The 11646-nt window shown below is 52.5% G+C and overlaps 1 protein-coding gene across 2 annotated transcripts in view; it reads left to right on the top strand.

The window, feature by feature from the left end:
- OGDH (oxoglutarate (alpha-ketoglutarate) dehydrogenase (lipoamide)) overlaps positions 1-11646 on the top strand; it is a 33488-nt gene that overhangs the window by 1405 nt on the left and 20437 nt on the right. For both annotated transcript variants that reach the window (XM_010000309.1, XM_010000385.1), the window contains exon 2: positions 7772-7960. In XM_010000309.1, the coding sequence (XP_009998611.1) occupies positions 7772-7960 (189 nt within the window). The remainder of the gene's footprint in view (positions 1-7771; positions 7961-11646) is intronic.

Here is an 11646-nt window from a genome sequence, read left to right as displayed (position 1 = left end):
GCAGAGTGCAGGTGCAGCCTTGAAGCCTCAGTAGTTAGAAAAACATTCCACTGTCTTATCAGCCTAGCAGAACACACTGTTGCTAGCTACAAGAAAGCTTACTGAAGGAAAAAAAAACCAGTAAAAAGAAAAATTGGCTTAATCCTGGCTCAAACCAGGACAGGTGGCCAGAGGTGTTCCCAACAGCTCCTCTTGAAACAAACTGGGAGAGCAACGTGGCCATGGGCAGTGTGTGCAGAGGTCTGGCTTGATCTGAGGTCCTGGAGCTCTTCTCATGAGGTGACCAGCTCTAACACGGAGTCTAGCAGGGGAGGGCTCCTCTAGAAAGAGGATTTTAGAAACCTGACCACAGTTTTCCCTGTCTTCAGTGTTTCACAAGGAAAATGTTTCTCTAGTGAGGGAATTTTTAAGGCAGTTTTGTACCTGATGTAGGGCAGGGATGGCTTTTATTCAGAAGCACAGGAGCAGTCCGCAGACCAGAACATGGTGGTTCAAGGAGTGGTTGAAGGTGAATAAGGAATTTCCTGCTCAACATGGGATTGTTGAATGTGTATTTGGTGGCACCAATCCCAGGCATCCAAACCACACAGCCTGTTGGGTGCTGGACAGGTCTTGAGGTAGAACCAAAGCTGGATTTTCCCAAAAAAAGGTTTACTTTATGCTGCTTTTGAGGCAAATGGGAGCTGAGCCTAATGATACAGACCAGGAAAGCACAGAGTGTGTTAGTTTGAGTTGTGCCCCTTGCCAAATTGCACTTGAAAGCTACTCAAGCACCCTCGGGTGGTGCAAGCCAGGCTTTCAGAGGCGAGTGTTGGATTAAAAGCCACAAATGCTGAAATGCAGTGGAAACACGAGTGAGGGTTTCACCTCACCTGTCCCAGTGACAGGATGTACAGCTATGTCTTTGGTCTCCATGGTTTGATTCCACCTCTTTGATCTGCAGACCTTGCTCAGTCTTACATGTCGCTCTGGGCTGATGCAGGTGTGAACATCAAGGGGAGCAGCTGACTGGGAAGTGTGTTTGAGTCCTGAGGCCAGAGCTCCAAATCTCTTCTGATCTTGTCTCCTCTTCAGTGTAGCCCCTGTAGCTTAATCAGCTCATCCATCAGTCAGCAGTGCACGCAGTGCCAGATGAGTCCTGCTGCACTCTTGGCTGAAGAAATTGGAGGAGAATTTAGGTTGCAGTGAGCCTCTGGAGCTTCTGTCTTGGTGTGGAGGGCTTGGAAGTGGCACCCGGGTTGGAGGTGACATCCAGCTTCAATGCTAGATCAGGTAATTTGGTGCCTTGTGCGGTCAAGTTTTGAGCACCTGCAGGGTGAAGCTCCCACCACCTCTTCAGGCCCCCAGTGCAATGTTTGTAGTGAAGAATTGCAAGTGTCCCTTAGTTACCCTGGAAATTGCTGTCCCTTGAAGTACTTCTGAGTGCTCAGAGAGCCTCCAGTGTGGCTGGGAGTGGTTTGTGGCAGTAGGAGAATCAGTGGGAAAACAAAACAGGGTCTTCTCATTGCCAGGAAGCAAACTGGAGCCAGTAGAGTAAAAAGCAAGTTTTATGGGCTACTTTGGCACCAAAATCAAGCTGGTGTCATCATTGGCAGAAAGGGGCTTGTCCAAGGAGTTGGGCTACATCATCTTTGAAGGTCCCTTCCAACCCAACCTATATTGTGATCATATGAATCATCGAATCATGGGGTGATTTAAGTTGGAAAGGACCTTAAATATCATCCAGTCCCACCTCCTGCATGGGCAGGGACACCTCCCACTAGACTAGGTTGCTCCAAGCCCCATCTTACCTGCCCTTGAACACTTCCAGGGATGGGACAGCCACAGCCTCTCTGGGCAACCTTTCCAGTGTCTCACCACCTTCACAGGGAAGAATTTCGTCCTAATGTCTCATCTCCGTTTTTCCTCTTGTGGCTCAGAACAGTTCCCCCTCGTCCTATCACTCCAGGCCCTTGTCAAAAGTCCCTCCCCAGCTTTCCTCTGGCCCCTTCAGGTCCCAAAGCTTCTGGTGGGGTCGATACCTGAGGTTTGATGTGGACTTCGCTGTTGCTCCCTGGTGCTGTTGCTTCCTGGCCCTCACGCTGACTTATCTCCTGTGTGGATCCCACCTTGTTCCAGTGACCCATTGCCAAGATCCTAGCTCCTGCTTTCGCCCCTTTCTCCTCTCTACACTTTTTCATGGCTCTCCACTGGAACACTGAGCTGCTGCTGTGGGGTGGGGGTTGTGGCCATCCCTGGTCCCTGTCAGCTGGTGTCCCCTCCAGTGCTCCAGGGGAGCATGTCACCCCATGACCCTGGGGCTCCATCCCAGCAGGCAGAGGGTCAGCTGTGAGGGTGGGGTCCCCAAAAGCAGCAGAGCTGTCACCTGGGCCAGGCTGTGGCTTATCTGCAGAGACCAGTTGTGCCTCGCCAGGCTGTTGCTGGCTGCTGAGGGCAGGACCTTCAGCCAGGGTAGAGCTGGGGATTCTTTGCTGTTGTCACCAAAACCTACGAGCCCTCCAGCCAATATAACCCTCTCAGCCAAGCAAATGAATTGACATACATGAGGGTTTGTTTAGAGTGGGGAACACTTAAAAAAACCCAGCCAAACCAACCACTAAAATAAGCTCTTCTTGTTGTTTTTTTGTGTGCGGTCCTTTGCTGAACTGCAGTTTTTGAGTTGGGGGGTGTGGAGGGGTGTGGGGGGGTGGGAAATAGGAGCAGAGCTAGAGTGAGGGTACTGGTGGGCTGCGTGGGGTCTGTGCTGCTTGCTCCTGGGACCTTTCCCTAGGGAGCAGAGACACTTGCCCCCTCTTTACCAAGTGCTGGCTGCTGCTGATGCTTGGCATGGCCCACACCATCACCTTAGGACCCCAGGCAACTTGCTTGCTTCAGGACAGTTGGCCAGAGGAAGGTGCTACCCACAGTTGTATGTCTGCTTCAGGTTCAGCCTTCTCAAAGAGCAGCCCTTGTATCCAGGGTGAGATGGTGTGGAGGAACACAGCTCACCTTGTATGTGTAGACATCAAGCATCTTCAACATGGACTCACTGGAAGTGTTCAAGGGCAGGTTGGATGGGGCTTTGAGCAACCTGGTCTGGTGGGAGGTGTCCCTGCCCATGGCAGGGGTGGGACTGGAGGAGTCACTCCAAAGCCTGAGCTGTCCAGGTTTGCTGCAGCCCATTGACTCAGGACTGGGGGCCAGGGGAGCTCCTTCTATGATCAGATGACCCCCCTGGTGGATGAGGGAAGAGCTGTGGATGAAGAGTTTTGGTAAAGCCTTCGGCACTGTCTCTCACAGCATCTCCTGCAGAAGCTGGTGGCTCATGGCATAGACAAGTGCACTCTCTGCTGGGTACAAAACTGGCTGGCTGGCCCAGAGAGTCATGGTGAATGGGGCTGGATCCAGCTGGTGGCCAGTCACCAGTGGTGTCTCCCAGGGCTCAGTGTTGGGGCCAGTCTTGCTCAATATCAATGACCTAGAAGAGGGAATTAGGTGCTTCCTAAGGAAGTGTGCAGATGACACTAAGCTGGGAGGAAGTGTTGTTTTGCTTGAGGGTGGGAAGGCTCTGCAGAGGGACCTGGACAGGCTGGATCGATGGGATGAGGTTTAACAGGACCAAGTGCCAGGTCCTGCACTTTGGTCACAACAACCCCATGCAAAGCTACAGGCTTGGGGATGAGTGGTTAGGAAGCTCCATGGTGAAGGACCTGGGGGTGGTGGTTGACAGCTGACTTAACATGAGCTAGCAGTGTGCCCAGGTGGCCAAGAAGGCCAACGGTGTCCTGGCCTGCATCAGGAATAGTGTGGCCAGCAGGAGTAAAGAGGTGATGGTGCCCTTGTACTGTGCACTGGTGAGGCCACACCTCAAGTCCTGTGTGCAGTTCTGGGCCCCTCACTACAAGAGAGATGTCGAGTTGCTGGAGTGTGTCCAGAGGAGCTACCAGGGTGATGAGAGGTCTGAAGAACAAATCATATGAGGAGAGGCTGAGGGAGCTGGGATTGTTTAGTTTGAAGAAGAATAGGCTGAGGGGAGACCTCATTGCTCTCTACAACTACCTGAAAGGAGGAGCCTCCCCTGTCCCTGGAGCTGCTGGGGCTCAGAGGGGCCCATCCCAGCTCTTGGGGTGTTTCCCTGTGCCCCAGTTCCAGCACCCAGATGATTCACTGGGTCAGCCCCAACCTGCAGGCTCAAGGGGAGGGAACATGCCCTCTGTCCTGGGGGGGTGTGGCACAGGAAGACCCACCTGGGGTCCTGCCCCCCACCCCACCCCCCTCCAGAAGTGGCTCCAGTGGGTTCATCCCTTTGGAGCAGCCGTAGCCCCAGGGACCCTGGAGCGGACCAAGGATGAAAAACCGCCCAGAAGATTGTGTGCCCAAGTCCTGGAGTCCTGCCCCTGCCTCACAGAGATCCCCCTCGGGTGATCCACCCATTGAACCCCCCCCAAAGATGCCCCCCCAGCCCCACCTAGACCTCTGGAAGAAGCTGAAAGTGGAGACATCATAGGCGGCCTTGAGCAGATGGACTTTGGGGTCCCCCTTGTAGAGGACACTGAGGCTGAAGAGCCTCATGTTGGGGCTGCCCTGGGGCGGGGGGACAGAGGGTGAGGGGGGGGCCAGGCAGTGGGTACCCCCTCAGGACAGGGAGTGCCCCCCCACCTCACCCCAACCCTGAAGAATAGGCTGAAGGGAGACCTCATTGCTCTCTACAACTACCTGAAAGGAGATTGTAGGGAGGTGGGAGCTGGGCTGTTCTCTCAAGTGAGTAATGACAAAATGAGAATAAATGACCTGAAGCTGCACCAGGGGAGTTTTAGACTGGAGATTAGAAAGAATTTATTGACCCAAAGAATGGTTGGACAGTGGAACAAGCTGCCCAGGGAGGTGGTGGAGTCACCATCCCTGGAAGTGTTTAAAAGAATTAGAGATGTGGTGCTGAGGAACATGATTCAAGCACTGAACGGGTAGATTAGGTTGTGACAGGTGGATTTAGGTTATGGTTGGACTTGGTGATCTTCAAGGTCTTTTCCAACCAGTATGATTCTGTGATTCTATGAATGCTTCAGGCTCACACTTTGTGCCATGGCTGTGGTGGGAAATATGGCTGTGGGACAGTCACAGTGAGGTCCTGGGGTTGGTGGTGTTGAGTGTGCTGATACCTAGGGGACTGCCCACCTGCTCAGGAGATTCCAGCTTTGAGCCCTCTTTGTGAAAATGAGGTGAAACAGCATTTTTATACCCTATAGATCTATAAAATATCCTGTATGCAGCTGCAAGAGTTGGAGAAGCACTGCAGTGGGCACAGAGAAGGTGGGAGTGGTATCACCCCATGAGCTGTATCACTGCTCTTGCCTTCAGCAGGTGCTGGATTGAGGCAAAGTCGTTCCCACGACAAAGCAGATCGGTGCTGATCGAGCTGCTCAGCTTCTCCCACGGGACATGGCAGCTCTGTGGGTCACCAGTTACCCCTGGGCTGGCCCTTGAATACCCTCCACTTGGAAACCACGTCAGCAACTTGAGAGCTGACATTTTTATAGCTCTTATCAGAGCCCCAGCCCTGGGCAGGGCCTGTGCTCACATAGCCTGGAATACTCTCTAATTATGTTGGTCAATAAAGCAGTTAGTGAAAGTGCCCAAGCTGGTGCCACACCTTGTTTGGGGAGCTTCAAATGAGCTTTTTCTTTCAGAACAGAAGCAAATTGCATCTCTGAGAGGTTAATATTGCTGAGTGTCAGAACGGAGGAGGTCGTGAAGGTGACATCTCTGCCTTCTGACTCTGCCCCTGCCCCAGCAAAGCTGCCGGCATCTCCTGGGGATGTTCCCTTTCTTGCTTCTCTTTATTCTCCAGTACATTAAACAATATTAAACCACCGGGTGGAGCAGCCAGGCTCCTCATCCTCATCCCAACAGCTCAGAGCCCATCCTGGGTGCTTGTCCCTCCCCCTCACAGGAGCTGGTGGCTTCAGGGGCACCCATGAGCTCTGCCAGCCTGGAGAAGGGGCTTTTGAGCTGCTCTCACTAGCACCCAGGAGTGAGTATGACACAAAAACCAGCCCCCTCCTTTTCCTACTGAAGTTGCCTTCAGCAGACAGAAATCAGAACAGGTTTGGGTGTTTTCTGGATTTCCCCCCACCTCCTCTTTGGGGAAGCTATTTGTTTATTAATGATGGTGCCAAATTGCTTCCTGTTTTATCTATGTTCCTTCAACGTGACCTGTTTCTAAATTTAATCACCTTGTGATGGAGCATCTGGGTAAATCAGGGCTGGAAATAGCTTCCTGGGGCATGTGATGGGTGCTGCTGCTGAAGGAGCTCCAGGAACAGGGAGCGCTGATGCTGCTCTGGCAAAGGGCAGGTTTTCAGTCCCTCTACCCTGCTGCCAGGATTCAAGAGCTGCTTTTCTCGCCTTAAACCACCTCTGGAGCTCCACTGAAGGCTCCTTTCAGCTTGGTTTGAACAGGCAGTGGTTCGCCCATCTCTGCCTCACTGAGGCCGGGGTTGGGGCTCCCTCAGACACGAGGCTTATAGGTGTGCAGGGTGCTTAGTACTGGGCTCTGGCTCCTGCTTGGGGAAACCCTTGGGCTGAAACCAGTGTGCAAATCCAGTGTGATTTGTGTGCTCCAGCTGACATGTGGATGCTGCTCCACCTTCCCCTCGCTTCTTGGTATCGTGTGGTGGCACATGGGGCATGGGCAAGGATGGCAATATGACTGGAGGATGGGGCTTGGACTTTGCTCTGCTGGTCTCTCCTCTTCCCCAGGTCTGGTGATGCCTCTTCAAGCAGTGAGATAATTTGGAGTTGGCCTGGGATGCCTCTGGGCTCTTCAGTCAGTGCCGAATAAATACCACAAAGTCACACTGAGTCTGTTGAGGGCTTTTTTTGGGGGCGTTTGCTTTGTTTTCTCAACACCTGGCAATGCTTATCTGCAGGGGGTGCAGAAGCAGAGGTGATGTGTGTTTTCTAAGAGCAGGAGAGCTGGCATGAGATGTCTTCTGCCTTCTTGAGGCAGATGCCACCTTCCTGAGGTGGTGTCTGCCTTCTGAGGGCAGGAGAGCTGGCACGAGGTGTTTTCTGCCTTCTTCAGCACTGGCCTCAGCATTGCTGAGAACATGGGGAAAAATTGGAGAGGGGACAGGAAAGAGTCAAAAGCCATTGGTTGAGAGCTGGGCAGCATGGGCTACACTGCAATTGGGGTCTCAGGGCATTTGGCCCATGGAGGAAGATGTGTCTTTAATTACAGGGTTAAAAAACTGTTGCAGAAAATCTTGTGGGTATTTGGAGGGCAGTGTTCTGCTCCACAGAGAAGGAAACAAGAACCTGAAGACCAGGCTGGGCTCATTGCTCAGAGCAGTGGCTTTGAGAGCTGAGCCAGGCAAGGATTGTCATCTGTGTCCTGTCCTGAGCCACTGCTGCCCAGGCAGGGTGGACACTGGCAATGGTCTCATGCCCAAAGAAAGAATCTGGATGGGTAGGAATTGGAATAATCATATAATATGCAGAATTGGAAGGGATCGTCGAGTCCAACTTCTGTTCCTGTGTAGGGCACCCCAACAATCACCCCATGTGCCTGAGGGCATCATCTAGAGGCTTCTTTAACTCGGGCAGGTTGGTGCTGTGACTGCTCCCTGGGGGAGCTTGTTTCAGTGCTCAACGCCCTGCTGGATGAAAAACCTTTTCCAGCCTAAACCTGCTGATTCAGCTTTCCCCAAGTGCTGTCACTGGTCACAGGAGTGAAGAGGTCAGGACCTGCCCCATAATGATCTTGTCACCTCTCTTCTTTCCCTTTTCCTAGTCATGGGACATCTTCTTTCGCAACGCCAATGCTGGAGCTGCTCCAGGCACCGCCTACCAAAGCCCCCCTCCTCTGAGCACCAGCCTTTCCACGCTGTCCCAAGCCCAGTTCCTGGTTCAAGCACAGCCAAACGTAGATAAGCTGGTGGAGGACCATCTTGCAGTGCAATCTCTCATCAGGGCATACCAGGTATGGAGATGGGCTTTGCACCGAGGAGGAGCATCTCCTCTGTGGAGGGGTTTGAGGTGGGCTGGGGTCAGTGCATGAGTTTTGCATGGAGAGCATGAAGGATGGGCTGCCCAGCTTCTAACAGGAGCTGGTGATACTTTGGGGCAGAAGCTCAGCTGATGGTTTGTTGGACAATAGGAAGATTAAATCTATTGTCACCCAGACAGAGCAGTTGGATGGCAGGGAAGGGGGAGGTGGTGCCTGGAGGGTGATTTGCTGGCTTCTGGAATGATGCTTCTGTTGTGTAGGCTCCCACCACACTAAGCAGTGGTGTGGGACACACATCCTGCTTCTCCTCTGATGACTTGGAAGAGGCCTGTGGTGCTGCTGGGCTGCAGCTCTGACCAAGCAGGAGGGAAACATCCTCCAGCTAGGGGATGACCAGCCAATTTCTTAACTTGAGAGAGCATTTAAAGTGTTTCTACGTACGTGTCATCCTTTCACCTTCAGTGCCTCTCTGGTGTGTCAAGTGTTGGAGGCTTTAATTTGGGCTGTGGTGAGAAAGTAACCAACCCAGCTTCTGCTGAGGTGTGACCATGGTCTTCTTGCCTACCTCTGCAAAGTACCAGCTGCAGGTCACATCCCTGTGCAGATATGGGGAAAATCCAAGGTACAAGGCCACAGGTTAAGGAAAGAATTGCAGCGTGGGCAAGTCCAAAGGTTTGCCCAGCCTAGGCCCTGCCCTCTGCTTGAAGAAAAGGTCCTGCCCTGCCTGCCTCCACCTCAGCCCTGGGTCACTGCCCTGCCTTTTTTAAGAAGGAGAAGCTGGGGTGTTTTCCTGAGGACTTGCATCTTCCTCATGGTTGATGACCTGGGAGGTGACTGCCTGGCCAGCTCTCTCCAGCTCAGCGGAGTCCTTGCAGCCATTTCTAAAAGCTCTGCATCAGTGGAAAAAGTGGGCCAGGCACCGAGTCCAAACCAATGGTGACCAGTCTACTTGAAAGCAGCAGCTCCAAGTCAGTGATTTGAAGACAAAAATCTGTCACCTCATCTGCATTCTGATCACTTCTCCAGTCCCCTGGTAGCAGCACTAGGAGGTGATTGCACTGGGGTGTGTTTTTCAGAGCTGTCTGCAGGGAGAAATCCACTTCCCACTCCTGTGTCCCTGTAGGGCTGTAGTTGCAGGGGGGTGTCTGGGTAGGGAAGTTCAGCACAGCATCTGGATGTACAGAAGTGTAGGAAGGCAGAAGAAAGCCCTACGTGTGGTGTCTAACCTACTTACAACATCAATTAATTTCTTAATTCACAATTGACCTGGATTGTCCCTGTAATTGTAGGTGAGCAGTGACCCTACTCTGCTGTAGCATCAGCAATGACTTCTTAGTGTAGCTGTGGTTGCATGTCCAAGTCATTATTTCTTTTTGAATCATTGAATGATTTGAAGTGGAAGGGACCTTAAAGATCATCTAATTTTAACTTCCTGCCATGGGTAGGGACACCTCCCACTAGACCAGGATGCTCCAAGCCCCATCCAGCCTAGCCTTGAACACTTCCAGGGATGGGCAACTTCTCTGAGGAACTTCCAGGGATTCCCAGCTTCTCTGGGCAACCTGGTCTGTTGTCTCACCACCCTCACAGGGAAGAAATTCTCTCTCAGATCTCATCTCCATCTTCCCTCTCCCATTACTCCTGCCCTTGTCCCAAGTCCCTCCCCAGCTTTTCTGGAGCCCCCTCAGGCACTGGAAGGTGCTGTAAGGTCTCCCTAGAGCCTTCTGTTCTCCAGGTTGACCACCCCCAACTCTTCATAGGAGAGCTGCTCCAGGCCTCAGATCATCTCTGTGGCCTTCTCTGGACTTGCTCCAACAGCTCTGTGTCCATTCTGTGTTGGGTGGCTCCAGAACTGGACACAGTGCCCAGGTAATGTCCCATGAAAGTGCAGTAGAGGGGGAAAAATCACCTTCTTTGACCTGCTGGCCATGCTGTTGGTGACACAGCCTAGGATTGGTTGGTTTCTGGAGCTCCAGCGCACACTAGTGGCTCATGCTGAGCTTCTCATCAACCAGCACCCCCAGCTCCTTTTCCTCAGAGCTGCTCTCAATCCATTCTCTGTCCAGCCTGTATCAGTGCTTGGGATTTCCTCGACCCATGTACAGGACCTTGCCCATGGTCTTGTGCAGTTTGCACAGCCCATCTCTCCAGCCTGCCCAGGTTTCTCTGAGTGGTCTCCCTTCCCTCCAGCCTGTCACCTTACCACACACTTTGGTTGTTAACAAGCTTGCTGAGGGTGCATTGATCCCATTGCCTATGTCTCTGGCAAATATGTTCGACAGACCGGGTGCCAGCACTGACCCCTGGGGAGCACCACTCGTCACAGGTCTCCATTTGGACGTTGAGCTGTTGACCACAACTCTTGAGTGTGACCATCCATCCAGTTCCTGACCCAACGAGTGGTCCATCCATCCAATCCATGTCTTTTTAATTTAGAGGCCAGGATGATGTGTGGGTCAGTGTCAAATGCTTTGTACAGGTCCAGGTAGATGGCATCAATTGCTCTCCCCTTGTGCACTGATGCTGTGAACCTGTCATAGAAGGCCACCATTTATTCACTTCCCTGGGCTCTGTATCCCTGCCCCCATTGCCTCTGCATTCTGGTTTGGGGCTTTAGTTTGGCTAGGAGGTCTTGACTTCCCCAAGCTGGAATCCTGCCTCCCCTGCCCAGCTGAAAGCTCCTGCACCCTAAGAAAAATGTCTTCAAGTATCTCCAAACTCTTGTGGCTCATTTGCCTCCTTTACCTCCAAGAGCAGTATCCCAAGGGGTCCTGTGCACTAGTGCCCTGAACAGCCCCAGGTTGGCCTTCCTGAAGTTTAGGGTCCTGACTCTACTTTTGACCCATCCTGTTCCCATCAAGATTGAGAATTCCACCAGAGCCATGGTCAATGTGGCACTGGCTACCTCCAGCCTTGACCTATCCCAGAAGTTCTTCCTCATTAGTGAGCAGCAGGTCCAGCAGTGCCTCTCCTCTGGTCGGGCTCTCCATGAGCTCTACCAGGAAGTTGTCCTCAACTCAATCCTGTAGTTTCCTGGACTGCTCACACTTCTCTGTGCCACTTTTCCAGCAGATGTCCAGATGGCTGAGGTCCCCTCAGGATCAGGGCCTACAAGTGTGACACTTCCTGCAGATACCTGCTGGAGACTTGTTTTGGGTTGGGGGACTTCTTGTTTTGGCTTGTGTTGCATGTGGACAACAACAATCAGCACAGCTCCTGTGAGGGAAGAGACCTTCTCCTTGCTCCCACACCCATCTGAGGATTTGCTGCATACCTGCAAACTGCTGAGTTGACCTCAGAGCCAGCAGATGCCCCTAGCTCAAAGCCCTTGGCTGCATGAAGTGGCCTTCTGGTCCTGGACAGAGTGTCTTGGCTGCAGGGAGCAGTGTGGTGAGCTTGTGTCCTGCTGACTGCTAAATGATGGGCTGCAAGATGGACAAGGAGATAGTTCCTAGATAAAGCTGACCCAGAAGAAGAACTTCCCGTGTGGCCACCAGCTCTGAGGGGCTTGTCACCATCTGACTCTTCTGAGAGCATGGGGGGATCAGGGCTTTCTTAGCAGTTTACTTCAACATCGATGATTTCAGGCTCTTTGGATGGTAAAACCACAAAAGTTCGTCCTTAAAATCCCCTTGGGATGCTTCAAACATCCAGGAATG

Source organism: Chaetura pelagica, unplaced genomic scaffold, assembly GCF_000747805.2.
Source record: "Chaetura pelagica isolate M959 unplaced genomic scaffold, ChaPel_1.0 scaffold290, whole genome shotgun sequence".
NCBI classification, from domain to species: Eukaryota; Metazoa; Chordata; class Aves; order Apodiformes; family Apodidae; genus Chaetura; species Chaetura pelagica.
The sequence above is the reverse complement of the archived record's forward strand: the minus strand, read 5'-3'. Positions and strand labels throughout refer to the sequence as shown.